The 24551-nt window shown below is 37.3% G+C and overlaps 1 protein-coding gene across 1 annotated transcript; it reads left to right on the top strand.

Moving 5' to 3' along the window:
• The first annotated feature begins 447 nt into the window (after positions 1-447).
• Positions 448-24551, top strand: zdhhc21 (zinc finger DHHC-type palmitoyltransferase 21). Its single transcript, XM_036597425.1, has 8 exons — positions 448-525; positions 1217-1455; positions 3530-3628; positions 7818-7929; positions 9416-9554; positions 11456-11572; positions 20337-20380; positions 21101-24551. Exons 2-8 carry the CDS (start codon positions 1302-1304, stop codon positions 21228-21230), a joined length of 795 nt encoding a protein of 264 aa, XP_036453318.1. The 5' UTR covers positions 448-525; positions 1217-1301; the 3' UTR covers positions 21231-24551.

A 24551-nucleotide genomic window follows, 5' to 3' on the forward strand; every position in this document is an offset into this window, starting at 1 on the left:
AACCGCCACGCGCTGATTAGGTTATCGGGTGTTCACTTTTTGGTGGGTTACTCCATGATTCGCGTCAAATCAAGCAAATACAGCCTTTTGAGAGCACACATCTTCAGTCTTGGTGAACTGCAGTGCCATTGTCTTTAGGTACCATTACTCATTTTTTTTCTTGTGAAATAGTTCATTGGATACAAGAGAAAATGTAAATTATAGAAGTTATATATTTTCTTATTTTTAATCACAGTCCACAGTTCACACATTTTATCAAGTTTATTATTATTATTATTATTATTATTATTATTATTATGTAAACAGTAATAACAAACTTGAATATATTAGGTTAACTGTATTAAAAAAAACTAAAACAATTTTTAATAGGTTTCCTAAGAGGAAGCACGAGGGTGACAGTTTACACTGGAATCGCGTCTTTTTCTCTTTTTCTCCTTCGCGGCCACCGTAGAATCACAGTGTAGGAAATAGTCTAAACATTATCAGAGACTTCTGTCAGGTAATCCAGCAAGAAACTGTCAACCAGTAAGTGTGACCTCCTTTAATTTCAAAATTGTACTGCTGCGGTTAAAAAAGTGAATTTCACAGTACATTTCTAGGCGCTGTTATTTTAGAATTTGCTCCACGCTGGTTTGTTTATCTGGGTTATATATCAGAAGAGGAGAAGGCTGAAGGCTGGGCCAGCAGTGAGCAGCTCATCATCATAATGCTCGCCCAGCTAGCAGAGAGCCGAATAATGTGCGGTTATTAGATTTAATTGTATGTTCCGGGCGTGATTACAGTGTGCTACAGTTTATTAGAGGAGGCAGGGTTATCCGAAGGTGTCGGTCATCACCAGGCTGAGTCACCAGTCTTATCAATTGATTTATAACAGTACACATTTTAGTACGTTAATATGCACAACTGGCTTCAGCTCTGGGTCATTTGTAACGTTAGAAAAAGAGAGAAGAGTCACTTTTAACAGTTTTTCCTACTGTTTTCCTATTAGCGTGTCTCTACGCTCGGTACTCTATCCCTGTGGAAGTAGAAAAGAACAGCCTTTGAAATGAGCCTCAGCTAGTTGCTATTACCTGAACTGTGGAGAATTTCCTTTACTGTTTCAAAAGCCTTCAGCCACCATTAGGTCTCACATGTATGCCTTTTCTATTCCTAGGTGATGCATTTTTCATACCCAGCTTCTTGGAAATCAATATGTTCCATTTAAACTGTATTACAGTGTCTCACCATTGATCTGAAGTCAAACCCCTGGCTGGGAGCAGGAGCCTTTTGCAGTGTCCAAGGACCTTGTGTTATGCAGAAGGATGAAGCTGCGACTGCACTTCGTGGTGGACCCCATGGGTTGGTTCTGCCTCAGCATGGTGCTGTTTGTCTGGCTCTACAACACCCTCTTCATCCCTAAGCTGGTGCTGCTGCCACACTATACCGAAGGACATATACCAGGAGCACTAGTGATCTGTGAGTAGGGCTGGAGCATATAGCCTGGAATTTGGGTCTCAGTCTTCCCTAAGACTGTAATTATACCTTTACAATACAGTGTAGTATAGAATAGGTATTCAGACAGTGACACAGTTTTTGTTGTTTTGGCTCTGTACACCAGCAAAATGAATTTGAAATGAAAATGTGGTTAAACTATAGAATGTCAGCTTTAATTTATGAATGTTTACATTTATATTGTGTCGTTATGGTGTAGGCATTTACAGCTATATAATCCTCTTATTTCAGGGGACCGTACTCAACTGGACAAATTAACTAAACATTGATATGTTTTGTACTTGGACACAAAACCTTTGCAGTCATTGTCTACCTGAAGTCTCCAACCCTTGGACATTATCAGATGAACAAATTAAGATGACAGTACATAGATTAAGAATGTAATTAGCTAGATTTTAGTGACATTTTATTTCTTATCTCTCTACTTCTACTAATATGTTGATTGTTATATTGGTTTGGATTTCATTGGGTAACCTCTTAAAAGGCCATAGTTTTGTTACACACTTCTATAACCTAAGAATAGCTCAACACCTTTGCATTGGAGTTCCAGTAGTTACTGAATGATGAGCCGTAGTATGTTAAAAGCCTAGGATGTTAAGGGGTTAAAGTTATACTGCCATGTATTGTAGTTGTAGTCTTAAGAACATCACCTACTTACTGACTTCAATCCCACACTTGCGTACAATCAGATAGAGGACCCGTATACGTTTGTGTGGCACTGTTTGACACAATCAGAGAAATCTGAGATGTGAATGCATTTACGTTAGTGGTTTAGGTTTGCTCACATTTTTAACAAATACCTTAACATTCCGGTTTGTGCAGAGGCACTGAGGAGGCTGAATGAGAGCTTATCTTAACAGTACAGAGTTATCAGACTGGTTTGTCTGGTGAGAAAGCAGGTGTAATTATGTGAAACCTTTACCCTAACCAGCATTTGAAGAGGTGTGTGCAACTCAGGCCACAGCAATGCATGTTTAACCTGATCTTTCACACCCAGTTCAACTCAAGAAGGGCTTGGCACTTAGTGGAAGAGTTAAAGCAAGTACATCAAATCACACTAAATTAGAGAGAGGGTATTTAATCTATTATACTATAATATACAAACTATATACAAACTATACTAATTAATGTAGTAGTGATAGTGCACTGTTCTGACACCATTTCACCTTTGTTCTGACTATTTAATATTGTTGTTTACTTTTTTTGGTGCAGCCTTAATCATTGAGTATGTGGACTATACAGTAAACACTCACATATGGATTATCTGTTTAAAATGTTAGGTATAAATGCACCCCAGATTCTATTAGGAATGGATCGAAATACGATTTAACCTCTTCAGGAGATGTTATACAATTGTAAATGCATGCGTCTGTCTGTCAGATACCTCCAAAGTTTCAGGTGGAGTAAAACAGTGGGTGGAGCTAATCATTTAGCCCCTCCCCAGACCAGCTCTTCAGATATACAGATGTAGGAGAGCAATGTAAGAGTAATACAAGCTGCTTGATGTTTTCAGTATTTAGTATGATCACTTTAAATAGAAGATAACTATGGCAAGTTTTAATGCATGATCAAATAGACGTAGAATAAATTTTCATTTACTGAAAATTGTAAGACACGTACAAAAAACCTGCAAGCAATAATGTTCTGTTGTACATCTGACTTCCAAACACGGCACTTTCGGTGAACTTTAACAAGGAAAAAAGTCAGTCTTGGAAGTGACTACCATCCTTTGAATATATGAAAGACAGAACAGCACAACAATGTGGTTGTCAGGTGCTATGAATGAATTTGCCTTTAAGGCACTGCGTATCAATTGGAGGACAATATGGCTAATCAGCGAGACATTTGACTTACATAGCATAAAAATGTCTTTGTGAATCGGTCTTGTCAAGATGTATTCAAGTCATATGGAATGACCTGGTGTAAATGAGGCCGTTTCGTTCTGTCCTTGAGGATAATATGTGGCTATTAGTAAATTATAGGGTAGCTGGTTAAAGTGAGAATTTACCTCTCTCTCTCTCCCTCTCTCTCTTTTTAGGTTACTACCTGGCATCGCTCTTGTGTGTGTCTGCATTGTTAAGGGCTTCTACAGCTGATCCTGGACGTCTTGCTCAAGACCCCCAAATTCCTCTTGCAGGTAATGTATTCTGTTTTATTTAGCCATCTTATAGAACAAGACTTGAAGAAGAACAACTGCAATGATCATAAATAACTACTTCAGCAGCATGAGCAGCACCACATCACCATAAAATACTGCCTGTGTAGTCAATTAGAAGTCTGTACTGCACTCACAGGCATTAGAAGAAGCTACATTTATAAAGGCAGTGGGGGGAGCTGATTATTTATTTTTTTTTGTTTCCAAATTTGTAACATTACTGGTAGATAATGTTAATAATAATGCAGTGTTGCTGAAATGTCTGAAACGGAAAGTCCAGTTAGAAGTGATTACTTATCAAAATGTGATTAAGAGTGAATATAGTACTTCTGGAGTGCTTCCTGAAGTGGCACTAAGATTGAAAGCATAAGCTACAGGTTCTGTGAATAACAGTATTAAGTTTCATGTTTTGAATTTTGATTTTTTTTTTAAATTTTGTATTGATATAGATTTAGGCAGCCCACCTGTACTGCACTGTTTATTTTGCTTTCTTTTTTCCATGAAAGGGAAAGCACAAGCAGACAGTCACCAGACAGCTAACTACCAGCAAATTAGTATCAGCTAATACTGCTTTTACCCTGACTAATTTATTGAATTTTATTATGTACACTGGAATCCAACACTCAGACATCAAAGCAAATGTAGCTTAATTTATCTTGTAGAAACAGAAGGGTAGATATAATTTTTTGTTTTGTCAAATTGCGTAAATGCTCTCAATATTTTTTGCTCATGCCTTGTTTGCAAGGATGGGTAATACTTGAGTAATTGTACTTCACTAATATACTTGAATATCGCTTTGGAAGATTTTTACTTGTAAGTATTATAGTACAGGTATTATTGAAATTGAATGCTTGTAGTTTTACTCAAATATATTTCCAATAGAAGAAACTTTTTTCTCCTTACATTTCCACTTTGATCCTCATACTCTTAATAATAATAATAATAATTACAGTTTCAATGGCCAGGAGATCTTTCTTTTTCCCACATATTTTAATGTGTTGTTGCTATTAAGACATCCAACCAAATTCGCATCAGTGTAAAATGAAACTGCCCACAGCTGTGCTAATTTATCTTTCTGTGAAGTCCAGTACCACCCATCAGCTGTCACACAGTGCACTAATGAACAAATGAAACTTTTCATTTATGTGTTGAAACATTTAATATTCTTTTTTATATACATGAGTGGAGGTGTGCGATGTGGAAAACATAGTACTTTTCAGTACTTAAAGATATTTTTGCAATACACGATTCATATCAATATTTTGAAACACGGACAAAATGTGCTTGTAGTGTCTCATTTAAAAACTGCCATCACAAAAAATGAATACATTGATTATAATTCAGCATTTCACATACTGTACTGGAGTAAATACAGTTAAGCAGGACTAAGTATCCTCTCTTTGTAATAAAACATGCAGCTGGTCGGTGTTCTTTTAGTGCTGACAATGTCCGTGATATGCTCAGAGAAGCATATTGTGTATTACAAGTATCAAAAATGATCACAATAACAATAAAATACCATCATATTGCTCACCCCTCTATTTGAGTATGTTTAATAGTAGATACTTCTTTGCTTTCCTAAGTAATATTTTTAGCTGTGTACTGTGACATTTAATTGAGAGATATTTTGACAGAGTACTTTCACTTAAGGATCATTTCTCTGTACTTTTTACACCCCTGCTTGATTCTTATTTGTTGTGAGTTTGTTTTGGATATCAAAAAATACGTTAGTTTTACACAACTACCAGCAGAGGGCAGTGCTGTGCTGATTTCAGCTCACCGACATTGAGTTTCCAAACCATGTTGTGCCATTAACATCATTTTTAGTGTTAAATAAAGCTCTCAAAGGGTTGGCTTCCCAGACAAGGATTAAGCCTGGTCCTGATCTACGTAGAATTTGAATGGAGAATCTCCATTGAAAGAAAAAAGAAGTCCAGTAGTAGGCCCAAATCCTGTCCAGCAAGCTGACCGTTCAAGTTTTTTGTTAGTGTGTTACAGTGTTTTGAAACCAGGTTTGGATCTGTAACATGTTTTTCCATGTAAATTAATGTTGTAAGAACTGATGCAGGACACTTTCCCTCTTTTCGTCCTGAAAAAAGACAAATAATAAGTTAAAAGCGGCTTAAATAGAGTGTGGTCAGAGAATTTCCAGTGCTCCTTTACCTAAGCGTCAGTCTTCAGCTGCCCTGCTTTCACCCCTATCATGGGTTACCAGATCCGTTTAGGACTGTGGATTTGTGAGCTGTGGCAGTTCTCTGAAAGCTTCGGTATAATCAGAGAGGAGCTCATCACCTTACCTGCCTGGCACTAAGCTAGTTAAGCCTGATCAGCTTTTTTAGAGCTGGATGTGGGCGAGATTAGCACATATCCACTTGCTGTAATGGCGTTAGAAACTACCCCGAAAAGATTTGAGTCGGCTGACTTGACAAGGTCGCATAAGATCAAATGAGCTGTGCCATAGGACCTGGAAAGAGGTAATAACATGATAAATAGAAATGAATGCTGAGATTTAACATGGCGGAGAATGGATTGCTTTTCCTTTCTGTGCCTTTGTTCCACAGATCATGATGGAGGGAAGTGAGAGTTCATGTTTTCTTATTAAAACAAGTTAATGGTTTTAAAAATCTTAGTGTTAATTTATGTGATACAACTCGGTTGTTAGAAGATGTCAGAATTTGTTGCCTGTTATTGCCCGTTAAATGTAACCTGTGAACATGTGACTTGCAGAAGAAAGCATTGCTTGTGACATATAGGATCAGGTCTTCTGTCTGTGGAGAATGCCCATAGTTCCTAGAGAGTTAAGCGGCCGAGATGCTTAGGTCAGTGTCTGTGGTCATTATCCTTTTCCTTGTAAACAACATGGACTTAAAATGCTTCCTCCTGTCCCGCATGCCTGCTTATTCATAATAGTGTTTGAACACTTAAATAGGTTTCTCTGCCAATGTTTGTGTTGTTTAATTCAACTTAAAACTTCTTAAGTACCCATGAAGTACCATTAAGTTATACATTTTTCAGTGTCTGCAGAAAACAATAACAGAAAATTACACAGAAGCTTCAACAACTAATATGTAATATCAAATGTTTCCATATTTTTAGGTGTTCACCCTCCGCCTTTATTACAGATTTTAATCTGTTTAAGTTTTTCAAAGAAATCTGCTGGGGTGTTTTTCCTCATCTCCAATGTTTAGTGTTAAAATCGAGTTACATTTTCTGCTCTCACAATCCAAGTAAACCCTAACAAATTTAGTGATGTTGAGGTCTGGACTCTGGGGTGATTAGTTGATTGTTCTGAGAACAGCAGCAGCAGCATCATCTTTGCTTAATTGTCTTCTTTTTTGTCCATTTCCTCTTCTCAGGAGCAGCTTCTTGTCAGCTACACAACCTCAGACTTGTAGCGTTGCACTGTCTTCTCACAGTGGAAAGTTAGACAGAAACACCTGCGGATTTTTTTTAGATCTGAATCAAGAGTGAAGCTTGATTTTTCTCTCTCAAAGATGAAAGTTTTAAGAAGTGTTTATCTGACAGTGACAGTTTACCAGGTCTTGCATAGTTGCTAGAAGTTTCATTTGTTCTGTTTCTTTTAATCAGTTTTTGGAACTCTGGGTTTGTCACCTATTTCCTTTGACTTTTACCTTCTTATGCAAGTACATTATCTTATATCTAATCTCAACAGAAACATATCTTGAAAATGAATAACTGATACTTAATGGTTTTGAAAAGATATACAATAAATAAAAGGTGCTCTCTGACTTTTTCACAGTACTGCATGTACACTTAAATTATGTCTTAAATGGTGTTTTGTCAGAGTATTTAAACCGATATAGTGTTAAACTAATTAATGTCCTCTATTCCCAGCTGTATCTGTTCTGGTTTCTAACTCTGTAGAACACAATATACTGACTTCATAATCATTGTAGATCAGCAGATTCTTTCCAGAATAAATGATGTCCTTGTGCTCATAGCGGTTTCTTTACATATGCTTCTGTTAGATGATCTTAATTGTAAAGGTGAGACTAACTTTCATCAGCAGGAGAGGTTTCTCTGACAGAGCCCTGTTTTGGAATAGGCTAGTTTATGAAGTCTGGGAGTCAATTTCCCAAAGCCCTAGTTCCTCAATGCAGCTTGGTTGTGGTATTCCTGTAATATTTTTTTACTCTGTATTTTGTTGCAGAGCGTGAACACTGGGAGTTGTGCAATAAATGCAACATGATGAGGCCCAAAAGGTCACATCACTGCAGCCGCTGCGGCCACTGCGTCCGGCGTATGGACCACCACTGCCCCTGGTAAGACAGCAGCTATTAAGCGGTGTTTATTTTTACTGCTTGACTTTGCATGCAGTGTAGCCTTGTGTTCCCTGGTGATTGTGTGATCTCAGTACTTTGTATCGAGGAACTATGGCCTTGGGAAATGAGGAAGCATGTGTGTTGGTAGTAAAGCCTCCACAAGTTTACAGTGGAATCCATATCGAATTTCACTGTCCTGTAGACTTTTGACCTTAGAGCGTAGCTGCGTGTCTTATCGCTCGTCGTGGGAAAACTTCTTTAAAGTGTGTTTAATGTAAAAAGATTTTATTGTTAGTAATTTTGAACCAGTTCTATTCATCCATTCATCATGAAATGTTCACACTATGTAAAGGCCAACTGGAGTTTTCAAACAGTGTTAATAAAACTGAAAAATGGAGGTTTTGCTTAGACAGATATCATATTTCAGGTGAAGCCATGTTAAGAATTTGGAAAATATTTGAAATATTGTTTTGATCACCAAAGCAAGTTTATAGCACTATCTTGTAATCTTTCCTCATGTGTGCTGTAAATGCTGTGTTGTCTGGCTGCTCACAGTGGTTTGCATTGATACCCTAAAGCAGTATTCTGTCCCCTTTTCTGGGAATTATGTTTTTTATTTCTTATTTATTTATTTTTATTTTGTAAATAATTTTATATTTGTTCAGAGTGATATTAGAATAAACCCTAGTCAGTAGTGTTAGCCAGATGTTGCCATGCATGCTTGCAAAATGAAGTAACCTCATGAGTGCAGTGGAGTGTAATTTTTATATGGTCAAAGACTGTTTCCAGCATTTATTAATACCAGCAACCTGATCCTCTTGGTTCGGAACTGAAGTCATGAAGTCATAATCATTATGACCCTGTGTTAACAGTCATAAATTCATATCCTCTGTCTGTCATAAACAGGAATGACTGAATTAACATCCAAAGCTGAATACAGTTAAACATGCCCATACAGGTTTGACCCTTTGCCCCAGACTGAGCATGTAACCTTAAAAGACCCCAGTCTCCAGACAGGGTTGTGTTGCTGCCGGACAGTATGTGTTTGTGTAAAGTTAATAAGGCCTCTATAGAAACGTAAAATAGAGGGGCAGGAGATATTGGATGACCAGAGGAGTGTGTGACCGTTAGCCCGGAGCGGAGTGGTACAGTATGACTGAAGAAGGCCTCAGTCTGTCTGGACTCAGCAAATCGTGACTCGCTGTCATCGCCTGTAATGGCGGAGAGAGAGAGGAAGGAAAAAAGTGGCCATATCGTTTTTCGCCCATTTGAATTAAGCTTTGGCTTGGCTTATCCGTCTCTGGCTAATTCTGCCCCCTCTCCATTTATTGCCTACTGTATATCCACCTCTTCTTGATATTGAAGTATCATTGTGCGCCAGTTAGTGCTTCAGAGTGTTTTCTGTTATTTTCATTCTTTTGATGTTAAGATAAGTTTCAGCATGAAGATGTGGTTTAACCCAGTTTCTCTGTCTGTGTTTTTTCAGGATTAATAACTGTGTTGGGGAAGATAACCACTGGCTCTTTCTGCAGTTGTGTTTTTACACTCAGGTTCTGAGTCTCTACACTCTGGTGCTGGATTTCTGCCAGTACTACTACTTCCAGCCTCTGGTCTCAGTGGACCAGGTAAGACTAGGCTACACTTCATGTATAGACAGTGTAATGAATGTGTCTTCTTTAAGCGGACACGTTTCATTATTTAATTCAAAAGTATGTGTTGCTTGAGATGCACAAACCCCCGAAACAGTTAATTTGATCAGAATCTTATTCACTAGCATCAAGATAATACAGCAGTGTTGATCCTTTAATGTCCAGCTGTTGTACAGTGTGAAAGATTTGACTTTTGGGATCATAAGGTGAGGGTTGCAGTCAGTGTAATCTCATTTCTCAGTGTACCCATGAGTATTCTTTTCAAAAATAATGCTGTCTATGTTGTGTTAATATATATATGAGAGGAGTGCCCTCCTAATTTTACAGTATCTCCCTACAATTAGTTTTATTTTTTTTTAATTAAAATAATTCATCATAATGCTGTGGCTGAGATGTAAGCAAAGTTATATAAAGTGTTGTGTTGTGAAATAGTACATTGTACTATACTGACATTTTCTTTAAAGTGGTGGTGATAGGAAACCGGGATTGTAATGACTGCATTGCAAATATAGTCCTTTATTTATTGTCTAAAACTATAGAACCCACACATGTCTTCTGAGTTTTTATATTTAATGTTGATATTGGTAAAACAGTAGTAAATCTGAAAAAATAAGTTGTTTGAGTACTGTTATCCTATACATCGCTCAGCATCTACCTCCCTGCCAATGGATTTAAAAAAAGTTTCAGGCCAAAAGATCTCAGAACTATTGTAAAACAGTGTCTCAGGAATTAAATTGTATTTGTGACCATTTCAAGTAATAGTTTTTTGTGATGTAGCTTTTAGAGGCATTAAAGGGTCCAGATGTCTGGTTCCTATCACCAGCATTCAAGAACCACATTGTTTGTTCTGAGACCCTCCCCTGACTGTGATTGGTACCCATGGTGTCACATGGTTGCATGCGTCACTGCATGGTGTGGACCTCTAGCTGTGTGTCAGAAAGATGTATACGGAATTTCTTTTAAGTATACATACAACAGCAGTTTGACTTGATTTAGCTATTTTGTCATTTGAAGTATACTTATAGCTTTCGAATTTGCGTAGTGTTGCAATTCATTGCTGATCAATCAGATGGGTAATTGTGCAAGTAATTGCCTGGAGTGTTTTCATGATGATCTGATATGGTTTGTCAATCGATGGCAGCGGCAGCAAGTCGGTTCCAGTATGCCTCATTAATATGCTTGGGTGTGTCAGACCCAGTGAGCAGCCTGAGCATCTGTAGAAGAAAAGATGCACAGATTCTTACCATAAAAGCAATATATATATTTTTATATATTATAAGGAAATATTTAAGACTGAAATTAAACCATCTGGAGTAGACTAATGGTCATGTCTGTTCTCCATTAGCCGTTCATTCATTTTCACTCGCCCAGACTAATCAATGCCTCCACAATAACAGCTGAACCAGCTGAGCCATCTTCTTGGCAGTAGCTGCCAACCTGCAAATAAAGGCCATAGTATCTCATTTCCTGTTTTTGTTTGTTTATGCCACATTGTGTCTAAGTAAACGAACCCAGCAGAGAAGCAAGAGGAGGGGTGAATATACACAGAAGCGCCTGTGCAGGAGAGATAGGGGCGTTATCTCCTGGAAAGCTTGACTTTTCAGTGTTGGGCAGAATATGCTGAATTGGGATGTGTGCTTGGAGTGATATAGGCATGAAGAGAGCCTGAAGCCAGGCAAATGAACATGGAGCACAGAATCAGTGCTAAAAACAACAGTCCCCCCTAATGAGCCCTGTGGAAATCTCATTTGTGTGTGTGTTGGGGAGGGGGTTAGCACGCTGGAACAAAGACCAGGGATGGGGTTGTGAGGTACAGTTGCATGCGTGTGATATGTTGTGTGTACTGATACACTCTCCTGTCTTCCTTTGTGTTTTAGGAGCTGTTTTCGGTGCGTCATGAGTTAGCGCTGTTGCGCGTGTCCTGCTTTATGGGGTTGATTATGTTCGGAGGCATGAGCAGTCTCTTCTACTCACAGATCACAGGAATCCTCGCTGTGAGTCCCTCTAATCTCTCTTGCTCTCTCTCTCTCGCTCTTTTCACTCACAACTTGCTCTTTTACCATTATTCACTCTCTCTTTTTTACCCACACATCTCTCTGCCAGTGACACAGCAATACAGATTCTCCTTATAGAAAATCTTAATTATAAGGTACTGAAGCGCTCACGCTACATACGCATGGCTTTCTGTTTAAAGATATTTTAGATTAATACAGTGGAGGGCCCTTTCATCAACATTAAGTCAGTCGTTGACAATGCCAATTATGGGATGTGTTGTTTACTTAAAGGAGAAATATGTAAGATGATGCAACCTGTCGAATTCATACTCCACACAGTTCCTCCTCTGCTCTCTTCACTCCTCCACACTTACCAGTGTAGAAGAAGAGCTAGCTGGTTGGCATGCTACGTTCAGTAGACATCTCTGCAACACATTATTTCTTATTTCTTCACATTCTGTTGATAATTTTAGTTAATTTTCAAATGTTTTTAACTAAATGTTAAATTGCTCCTTTAAAGAAACATTAACTAAGAGCTTTTTTGTTGAAATTGAAAGAAGTAGAATTACTGAGGCAGAAGACATGCCGTTCAATAAATTTTGAGTTTGAGTTTTCTTTAAATACTCTTTCAACATGCTCTCCAACTTTAGATTCATCTGCTTGGGGAAAGGGCCCGAAGCACAACCCATGTTTCAACATTTTCTTAATGAACGTTGTGCAATTACACATTTCCACCAGAGTAGTCTCCAAATCCTCAAAAGCTACAGTGTAGCTTTAAAAACAAAAGCACTCAGTAATGTTACGTGCAGTTATTCCAGTGGATTGTAATACTGTATAACAGGGGTGCCTAAGCCTGCTCCTGGCGATCTGCTCCTCCACAGAGTGTAGTTCCAGCCCTAATCTAACATGACTCATCCAGTTAATTGAGGTCATCAGGAGCATCTGAATATTAAACTACACTGTCCAGGGTGGTTAATCACCTAGACCAGGGTTGGGCACCCTTGCACTATAGGAAGCTTTGGAGGTGAAATAATTTCTGTTATTTTGATTTGTTTGATTAATTGATTAAAACCCCAGGGAACCTTAATCTGTGTTTTCTTTATAAGTAGGTTAATCTTGTTCTTGTGGGCAAATAACATACCTGTGCAAGTATTCTATATGAATAACTTTCGATTGACTGATAAATGGTTGATGTATTTTGCCAACATTCTCCTCTCCAAATGTAAAATGAGCAATCCTATTCTTGGGTAGTGTGCATTTAAGCAGTATCTTCTCTAAATACAAGGCTGGCATGGAAAATAAATTTTTTGTCATGTTTTTTGAAATGAATGCATTTGTAAGTAAACAGAGAACAGAGTAATACATAAACATTGTTAAAGTTTGAAAACTGTACCGTTCACTCCCCAGTTCATATGTATCTCGATAGATAAAAAGAAATAAAAAGATAGATATCTGTCTATATATACACCAATCAGCCGTAACATTATGACCACCTCCTTGTTTCTACACTCAATGTCCATTTTATCAGCTGCACTTACTATATAGGAGCACTTTGTAGTTCTACAATTACAGACTGTAGTCCATCTGTTTCTCTGCATACCTTGTTAGCCCCCTGTTCTTCAGTGGTCACGACCCCCATGGACCCTCACAGAGCAGGTACTATTTGGGTGGTGGATCATTCTCAGCACTGCAGTAACACTGATGTGGTGGTGGTGTGTTAGTGTGTGTTGCACTGGTCTGAGTGGATCAGACACAGCAGTGCTGCTGGATGTTGACAAAATACATCAACCATTTATCAGGCAATCGAAAGTTATTCATATAGAATACTTGCACGGGTATGTTATCAACCAATCCATGAGGTCCTGACCACTGAAGAACAGGGAGTGTGTATATATATATATATATATATATATATATATATATATATATATATATATATATATATATATATATCGTTATTTTGAAGGGATAAAGAGAAGATGAAAAATGGTCTTGTAAAAATTATTTATTGTATTGATACATAAATCTACACAAATGTCATAAGTGGACCTTGGGGAAAACAATAACATGCACGAAGAATATAGGATTTGGGCCCTTTAAAACATGTTTTATTATGTTTTTTTTTTTTTCTTTCACACGTTGCTGGACATTAATTATACCACTCAATTTTAGTATCACGCAAAACATAAGTAATATTTTACACTGTGTTCTGTAGGACTTTAACAGATGAATGATTTATAGAAATATTTTGTAGTTGCCAGATTCTTCCTACACCCGACATTGCATGGTACATTTCTTTGGTGCCAAGACATCACCTTTCATTTGTAAGGTTGTAATTGCATCAGTGATATTTTTATGCAGAAGGGTCTTCATCTGCTTCCTGAGCAACTTTAAGAGTGCAGTACAGATTGACTCGTAGTGGTCCGGATTTATTCTTAAGCTATGCTAGGCTGGTGTGAGAGGTTACTGTATGCAGTGTCCTCATTGCTTGTTCTGCCAATATAGTTAATACTCTTTCTTTCACAGCTCTGATGCCTCTAGCTGCCAGACTCGCACACATTCTAATGACCTCTGGAAATAAAGCTGGCCTTTGGCCCTCTGCACGACACAGTTCCCTGGTAAAACCATCGACTGGGCTCTGTCTTCACATACTTCATGTAGACCTTTCCCTGCTCCCAGCTCTATAGAGTGATATGTTCCGTCTCTGCTGAAGACAGTCCTTAAAGGGAAAATCCACTGATGTTTCAAAATTTCTGCATGATTCAATCACTGAGATATAAACAAAGTGTTAGTGGTTTGATTTGGAATGGCGATTGTAAGAGAAACATAATGGCTCTGATTTTTTGACAGTGGTGGTAATAGGAGCCAGGGGTTGTGATGTCTGTAACACAATTATTTTATTTTATTTTTATCTTATTTTTATTATTTCTTTTCATGTTATTTAGTATCCAAAACCACCAGAGAACCTACACGTCTTCCAGTTTTTATATGTAATGTTGATGATGGTAAAACAGTGGTAAATCTGAAAAAAACATTAAATTTTCTTAATGGACTATTTTGCCTTACATTGCCCTGCATGTACCACTCCAATATGAATGTATTTTAAAAGTAAATTTTAGTCCAAAACTATTCTAAAACAATGTCTCAGGCACTCAGGCATTGTGTTTATTGTCATTTCATCTGATAGCTCTCTGTGAGGGAGCTTTTAGAGGCATTAAACTTTTCAGACATCTGGTTCCTATCACCACCACTGTAAAGAATTCTTACATGGTAAGTTTCTCTGGAATGGAGCATTTCATATCACACAACTCTGAATGATTTTGTTTACATCTTAACCATTTAATTATGCAGAAAGTTTGAACAATTGTTGAATTTCCCCTTTAAAGACTGACCAGTGACCCCAAAAGTTAAAGGGGTGTCCTTTTACGATTTCATAGAGTAGCAATTAGGTTGAACTTTCTTTTCTCTGGGCAAATTCTGACCCCCCTGAAATAAGTTCTTTTATAAAATGGAGAACATGTGTAACAACGAACACATCCTCCTTCTCTTTTCCTCGTCACTCTCTGCTTTCTCTGCTGATAGTGCTGACATTGTTGCTGATGGGGGGGAGTAGGATAATCACTTTTGACTCTTATCCTTTAATTGACGACTTCATGTGAGGACCAGAGAAAAGAGGATTAGGTGTGACCTAGTTAAATTCACAAAATGACCACAACCCAGAAAATGAGAGCACTCTTCACCCTATTCTAATTTTCCATTGCCCAGTCATGTCCACTTCAACCTGTAGCTCCACCTGTTGTTGTGGAAATGTTCCTCTCTCTCCAGTGTGCTCTCTCCAGCTTGCACTCTTTTGCATAGCCTCTCTTCAGACTAAATTCTATTGGACTGTGTAGTGGAACATTTAAGAGAAGCTAAGTGTCGCACCATCTCTAATCAAGAACTAAGTTGTATGTTAATACTGTATTGATTGACCATACTCTTCAAAGTATTGTCTGGTTACTTTTCAAGAAAGAAAAATAACATTAAATTTGAATTGATGGCATAAATGTCTTTAGCTTTTTCCTACATTTGATTTTTCTGAAAAAAAGAAGAAAAAATTAGAAAGTAAGCATCTTCTTGAGGTATAAAGGAATGCTTTTGAACTTCGGTTTGTCGACACAAACAATATCATGATACTGCAAGACATTTTCACAATACACAACGTGCAAGATATGTTAGTTTATAACACTTTCATTTGGAGTGGTTCTTTGTAGATGATTAAAAATCATCAGTATTATCAGTAACACATCAATAACATATCAGCGAAGTAGCAGTAGTGAAGCATCTGAATACATCGAAGTAAATGTCTTTAAGATGTTGTGCTGATACATTACTTACATTAGTAGATGTATTGCTAATGTTACTTCCATTATGCAAAACCTGACCTTACCCAGCCTTACCCAAAACCTAATCCTAACCCTGACTTTAACCTCAACCCAAAACCTAATCCCAACCTTATCTTACATGTTTTTTGACGTTACTGAGAATCTGTTGAGTGTTTGTTTGATCTAAAAAGACCATTCAAAATGAAGTGTCACCATTAGTTTTTCTGAGGTTTAATCACCAGTTATGCCACAATTTAAAGATACTGTCAAAAACTGTGAACACGATTAATTTTATTCAACCTTTCACATACTACACTGTACTTAATCTAAAACAGGACTAATTTAAACAAGACTAATTAAGCTCTGTTTGTAATGAAACATGCAATTGGTCAGTGTTCTTTATGTACTAACAATATACACAGTATTCACAGAAAAGCATTTTGTGACCTAGTGTAACATATTGTATCGCGATAATGAGAAATATTGTCATATTGCCCACCCCTATTTTCAGCACTCAGCACTTAATTTGCTTTCCACTACATTATATTTTCCTCTTTGAACAGCGGAGGCTGAGCTATCCTCAAGACACCACCCCATCTAACCGTCCACATTACATGCCTCACAGAGCATACATATCTGTGGCCAAGATGGATTAAGGAAGAAACCTGCTGATGAGATGCAGTAAGACTTCCAGGAGAAGTAGCCGTTTAGCACAGTTATTATCACATTAACGTGTGAAATTGTTTACTGTCTCCCCGGATGTCCCTGAGTACATCTCTTGGCAGCGACTGACCTGTCCTCTCCTTGATTGGATTCCCTGGCCTAGTATGTGTTTTCCTAGCTGCTGTAGTCGTTAGCTGATCAACATAAGCTGCCTTATCAGATGTAACCCTCCACAACCTTTGAAGCCTCCTCTTCCCCATGAAAAAAAAGCATGAGCCGCCATACACAATCCACTCTCTGGTCCCACTGTCCTCTAATGTGGAGTATTATGGGATTTAGTGGCTGACAGGATAGTTAGCCGGTAGCTTGTGTGTCTGTTGCTCTCTTGAGTATTGCCACAGTTAACCATTGATCCCTGATAAGATGCTCTCCTCACACCTTCATACTGATGTCAGCACGGTGCATTCTGCCTCAGTTACACTTGGCTGGCATCCTGCAATATTAGTGACTTGACCTGGATGGGGATGCAACTAACAAGAAATCCGATTAATCTTTTGACTATTATTTGATTATCAGCTAATCTAAGTATTATTCCTTCTTCGATTCTGCTGCCATCATTTAAAGTCTCATATTTCAAGGGTGTGGCGAGTAGTTTCTTCATGGTCCAGTGAAAAAGCAGAGCTCACATGGCGTCATGGCTTCCTAATTTGCAATCTGCTGGGATGACTGCATGAGTCAGAGCATTGTAGAGCACAGTTTTTAAGGCAAACAGTGCATTGACAGTAACATGATCAACTAGGGGTGCACCAATCATGAAATTTTATGGCTGTTTCTAATTTTTTATTCTTGAGTTTTTTGAAAGCCACAGGCAACAAAGCCGATAACACTGCTTATTAGCTCATCACTTTAAGCTTACATTTTATCCACTGTCTTCAATATTTTTGAGTTCATAAAATCAAAACTCACAGGTTTTTAGAAATTACAGGCTTATATTATACAAATACATTTTAATTGTATAAAACTTTGATTGTTGAGAAAGATTACCAATATTTTCAGTTAATGCAGCTCGAAATACTTATTCCTGACACTGATTGTAGTTAAGTCAATGTAATTAAAACTTGAAACTAATTACAAATCAGCATTACATGATTGACTGCTTAAATAGTTTGTCTTGACTGATTGCCTTAAATTAACTGAGTACAACTAATTCAAAAGTTTATGAATGAACATACAACTGTTTTCTCAAAGCATTTAAGCTGCATTAGTTTTTGTGCTTCACTGCATACACTCAGCTGATCTCAGCACTACATGAACATTGGTATCAAGGCACACATCGTTGCATTGCACTGTAAGTAACAAACAATTGGCAACTAAATTACGAGAACTACCTGTTCTGCCAGTATGATCAGAAGCTAATCAAAAGCCACAACCAGTTTGTTTTTAAACTTCTAATACAGGCTGAGTTGGTAGACTGCAACACAAAACACTTATCGTGATCAATATTATAAATACCAGTAAAATGCATCCAAACCGTACCTTTATGTAGATAACATGTTATAACCCAAACATAACTTAAGAGCCAATTAACAGAAACCAGTAAACCACTAAGAATACGGAGCACTCCACCTTCTAGCTGGCGTTCTGTCTACCAGTATGAAGTGAGCTGTTAAACTTATATCAATAAAGTTTCCCTAAATTTATCATGGACAGTTTTTTTTTATTTAAAACTGCAGGCAGCACTCTACTCAATCAAAAGGCAACAGTTTCATGAAAAAAGAAATTGTTGAAAAAAGAAATGGTTGAACACACTCAATATGTTTAGTACAACTGTTGGATATATTTTAAGGTTTCATCACTCTGTCTATTAATTCATTGCAACAATAGGGTTTACAGTGTGGGATTAATTAACTGCTATTAACATGTAGATACAGTCATATGCAAAAGTTCAGATGCCCCGGTCGAACAACTTGTTTTGTTGATTTTCTGTGAAAATAAGTAAACACTCTACAGAGGACACACTTCTATACATTTTAATGTGCAATTACTGTTTATTTGCTGAATTTAACATATTACATAAAATGTTGCCCATGAAAAAGTTGTGGTACATGTAATATGTAGTTTTTCCCCAATAGGATAGACTCGGCAAATAAACAGAACTTGTGCACTATCATTTGCAGAAAAATGCCATATTTAAGTGCGTTCTCTGTAGAGAAGCGTTAACTTATTTTCACTTAGAAAATCAGCAAAGTGTGTAATTTGACAAGAGTTGTACACACTTTTGCATATGACTGTAGGTATCCTAACATATGCACGGATTTGCACACACTTGAGACGAAGCTTTCAGAGGAGTCATATATTTTGACTTTTTAATTGCAGACATTATAGATTGCGCTCTTCATATTATTTTCACAGTGGCTTCCAAAGAGCTGATGTTTTTGTCAAGGGGTAACAGCAACATTGAAAGCGCAGTGCGCATTTTCTTGGCTGGCTCACGTTATTTACTTCATAAAACCCCAGCCAGATTGGCTGAGCAAACAGTTCTATTCTGAACATGTATCATCAATTATTTTGGTCTCACTTTATTTGGATAGTACACTATAGCATACTATACACTTTCTACAGATGTTCATATTGTTAACAAACTAGTGATACTCTCTGTGATACTCTCAGTCTTAGGGGTTAAAATTAGGATTCGGACCAGAGTGAGGGTTAGGTTTAGGTTTTATTTTGAGGTTAAAGTTAGAATTAGTGATAGGTTCATGGTTAGGGGAAAGTACACTGTAAAAATGGTTTGTCAGTTCAACCTAAAAATGGCTTCATGTGATAACATGTAAATTAACTAGTTTTATTCTAAATGAATAAATACTTTAAATGAGCCATTCTTTCAATGAAAGTATGTATTTGAGTTAAATAAAACTAGTTCAATTGCGTGTCACCACACAAAGTATTTTTTAGGTTAGTCTTTTTTACAGTGTAAGGTAAATTTGATAGGAATTTTACTTACTGTATGGTTAAAGTAAGTTATGGTAAAGCGTACTATCCAAACAATAGTGTTTATTCGTAATTGACATTGTCAGCTTAGATGTGGACCAGGTTAACGTTTACTAGCTTCATTTTTAAGGTTTGAAATCAAGCCGGAGAGTTGATGCCTGTAACAGTTTTTGGGGTTAAAATGCATATTTTTGATTAGCTGTGTACATGGATCCTGGACTGTATACTAATAAGCTTTTTGTATCTGTAAATAGCTTTCAGTCACACTTCACCCCTTTTTCCTTCTCACTCTTTCACAAATAGGTTCCTTGGTGGTAGAGCTAACCCTTCCTCATTTACATACTCAGCTGCAGTGTTTTTTCTTTGTCTCTTGTTCGGCTTGCCTCACCCCCTCACCTGGCATGCAGGGGGGATTTCAGTAGGCCGACGCATGCGGGCCTATTGTCCACATGCAGATGCCCTCTTGCCCCTGTGCCAACTTGGCAAGGTGAAGAGGGCACCGAGGGGTTCTCTCTGCTGACAGCTTCACTGTCTCTCTTTTGTCTCGGCGCATGCTGTAGCGTCTTTCGTTCTCAGCGTGGGAACGATGAGGAAGGGGTTTAGTACACAGGCCTACGTCTGCAGTCATCAAAAGTGCTATAAATCAGAGATCCAGTATGTCTGCTGTCTTTCATTTGTGTGACAAGTTGTTTTGGTTGCTTAACATTCATATCCATCTTCTTTCTGTTTTTTGTTTGCTCTAACAGGACACAACCACTATAGAGAAAATGTCCCACTCCTCAGATGGGATGTAAGTGTTCTTATTCTTTACCAGGTGATATTTTAATAATAGATAACTAGAGGTGTAAATTTCAGACATCAGATTTGATTCTGACTCTTTAGGAAACAGTTCATACATCATGAAATCTCAAATTTCACAATGATTTGATTATTTTGGTATGATTCAGAAATACTTTAAAAGTACACTGAATACATATATGTCTCTGGAGGAATTATTTACACAGTGGTGGAATATAGCCAACAAAAACAAAGCATTTCATGCTTGAAAATAGCCAAGAATTTTATTTTAGGTCAAAAACGAGTATACTTTTATTGAACATCATTATAATGAAATATAATAATTTCTAACGGTCCAAAAAATTGAATTGCCTCCTTTAGATTGATGCATCATAATTCCCTGATGCATTTTTACACCCCTGTCCACCATAGTTAATGAACTGATGCTTTCGAAATCATGTCCTTAACAATGGCCCCCTTGCAACATGCTCATGTTTAGGCAGGCATGTTTTGGAGCGGCAAAGTGTAATATACATACAAAACCATAGCAATTTACATTCTTGTTAAACACAAAAGTGGCATTTAATTTATACAGTGTTTTACAGGCAAAACCACTTACTGTTGGGAGAAAAGGTTTTAAACAATTTCTGAAGGTGCCTAAAACTCTTGCACAGCACTTCACATTTAAGACATTGATCATTGAAGTGCTGCTTCATTTATGTCCTGCTTTTAGCGGCGCACGGCGCTCCTGGCAGCAGTCTCTGGCTGAGGTGTTTGGCACTCGCTGGAAGGTCCTGTGGTTCCTGCCGTTCAGAAGCAGACGGCCGCTGCACTTGGACTATGCCTCTAACTCTCACGTGTAGCAAGACGGATGAACACTGGGACACACGTCCTTTACACTCCTCTCTCCTCTACTCCACTCAGTCTCTCCACTGTGGCCTGACGTTTCTGAGGTATAAAAAAACTCCAATCTTCTTCAGGTTTTGCTCTGTTAGTGAACTCAGCCGCATATATTGGACCTGTTCCAAGATTAAGGCTGGTCACATCTCACGTCTCATGGAATTGTTGGAGCCTACTTTTCAATTTGGATGAAGTACGTATCATTTGTTTGTTTGTTTGTTTGTTTGTTTTGTATTGAAAGCTTTATAAATGGCCACCGAATGTCATGGTTTGTATTCACTATTTACGGGACCATCAGGGGTACGATTGAATTAAAGGGTTTGTTGTTTCCAGGGTAACGCTCATTAGTTTGAACGGGGCCCCGCCCCTCCTCCTGGTTTGGGTTTGTGTGAGTGACTGGCAGGGAAGAGTGGGCTCTGGGAGGTTTTATCTGTGGCTTAGTGGGGCTGGTGGCTGATGGCTCTAGAGGTGAGCCATGACCTCTGGCAAAAGCTAAGGACAGTGCCAGACAGCCTCAACACTAACTCAGCACACAAAACACTCTCTCTCTCTCACACACACACACACACACACACACACAGTCAGACACATCCTGTGCCGCAAAACAGCACTAAATCCTCAACTTGAATCCGCTGGCAGCACTTTGCCCCATTAAGATGCATTCCATACGATCACATGTTTGTCAAAAACTTATTTTTCACTTTTTTTTGTGCCTTTTGGCATATGTCAGAGATTTTGAGCTTAAGTTGCATTTCTGCTCTGACTTATGTATATTCTGCCAAATCGGTTAGTTCATATTAATTAAATCATATGTCACGTGTAAAGCCATTATCCTAATTTCTTGACTTTCAAGATATAAAAAACAAGTGAGGTTGAACAGTTTTCCATTGATTTATTTATCCAAAAAAACAGAATATCTGTGCTTTTGTCTCTATTTTTTATATATGGAATCTCTTAATTATAATTGCCAAATGTCTGACCAAATGTCTAAATGTACAATTGGCCTTTGATTGCTTTTTAATATACCTATAAAACACTCACTTAATGCTATTAACTTTATTATATATTATAGTTGCATATACGCTCTTTTAAAAAGTGCCAGTTTTTGAGTGATGCCATAGAGAAACTACTATTAGTTCCCTGCAAAAACATATATTTAAAAAAAAACGAGATCTGTGAGTGTGAACAACCTTTTAAAGGGTTGAGGAACCCCATAATGTAAAGATTGAATACCAAATTAACAGGTTTTCCTAAAACCTTTACAGTACTTGGAGCTTTTTTAAACTGTAAAATGGTGTTTTCACATGCATATCTCATTAAAAAAATGGTTCTCTCATCCATTGAAAGGTTCTGTAGGGAACCAAAAGTGGTTATTCTATGGCATCACCTAACCCTTCCTGGCACCTTTATTTTTAAGAGGGTGACATTTTAAGAAGAGGATGCTCTTCAGAACATTACACTCAGTCTTCGGAGTTATGAATTGTGGGCTTTAACCTACAGCAGTACTCCAGGGACCAGTGGGTTTAGTTCTTTTATTGGTCCGTAGCTCTTGTATGCGCTAAGTCAAACTTTTAGTAATCTTTTGAAGTGCCTCGTCACTATCAGTCATATTTTCAGTTCGATTTGCTATTGTTGAATCAGTTTATTATAAATGGCATTTTTTGGGGTGGACAGTTTGAAAAAACAATTTCAGGATAATTTGGTAAAAAGTTTAATATTATTAGCTACACTTGGCTTTAAACAAAATTTTAATGAAACTTTCACTTGTATCAGAAAATTAAAGTTGTAATATTTAATAGAGTACACTTACAGATTATGGAAAGCATGTTCTTATACCACAGTGTGCACGATTAAGTCGTCTGGTTGTGCTGTGCTCATGGTGAATCCTTCAGCCCTTATTTTAGGCCAGTTTGTGTCATATTCATTTTGTGTACCTACTGTGGTGACAAGGCGTTTTTGTTTGAACCTGCTTTCCATATATGCACACTAGAATGGAGCTATTCATGGCTTTGTTTAGGTAGGAATGTTTAAGTAAGGCTTTTTTAAGTGCCGATTAATAATGTTTTCTAACAATTGTTTACTTCATTTTTTTAAGTTTCAGTCTTGATGTTTAACTATTTATTTTAAGAGATAAGTATTTATCAGACAAAATCACTGTCTGGATGAATAATTAAATTGTTTAAGAACAAACCAATCAAAGATGTTGATTGCTTATGCTACCTTTTTACCCAGTCTACTTTAAGAAATATGAAAATGTCATGTTAACAGCAAATCAATTTCCAGAAACATCCCAAGGACTGAAAGTTTTACATGAAATTTATTTTTACCTTCTGCAAACTTAAACATATAACACCCTGGCTATGAATCACTCCTACTTTATGTTTTTGAATCAAGTTAAACCTGTTTGTTATTTTAATGTGATTTTTAAGCAAAGGGGCTATATGAAGACAATACACGGTAATATATTGAAATATTGGGTTTTTACCTGTGATTGTATGAAGTTATCTTTTAGCAATATTAAGTTTCTCTTTCTAACCGTTAGACCATTCAAAGGCTACGAGTTTGATGTTGGCTGCTAGCTGTATTGCCCTATAATTCTTTACCTTGGCAGTTTTTGAGCATCTTTGTTGTTGTACCAACAGAAGAGGTGGGTGAACTAAAATGAATAGCGACGTGATCGTTTAGCTTATTTAGTAGATGCTGAATGTACATGGCACTGTAACATACTGCACATATGTGATGTGACATTAATTATAGCATGACTGTAATATATTACATTGATATTCTCATTACATTATGTGAAATATGTACACCATTCATGGAAAACACTTTAACTCAGTTTAAATGTACTCAGAAGTGCATACATTTAGTAAAGGATCTAGGCGTGAACTTGTATTATCACTGTAAAGCAATAAGACCTGCTAGAATTTTCTTCACTGTGTTATATACTACTGTACACATGCTGGCATATACTTATCAAGAGAATTAGCAGATATGCGCAGGTAGCTATTTGGTTTACATCTGCTGTCATTAACAGTGGAAACTACTTAATTTCCCCTCTCTCTGCACTACTGTAAAGTCTTTATTCAGGTCTAACACTGCATAATCATCATAATTCTTGGGGTATTTTGCTTTTTGTTAAGTTTTGTGTTGATTCTTTTCATGTGGTGTGAATCAAAATGTTTGCCTTTATTTTGTCATTATGGGACTACACAGTATATAATACATGAATTGTTATTTATTAGGGTATTTTTTAATAAATGGTGTTTTGCAAACTCCAGACA

Source organism: Colossoma macropomum, unplaced genomic scaffold (assembly GCF_904425465.1).
Source record: "Colossoma macropomum unplaced genomic scaffold, Colossoma_macropomum, whole genome shotgun sequence".
In the NCBI taxonomy this organism is placed as follows: domain Eukaryota; kingdom Metazoa; phylum Chordata; class Actinopteri; order Characiformes; family Serrasalmidae; genus Colossoma; species Colossoma macropomum.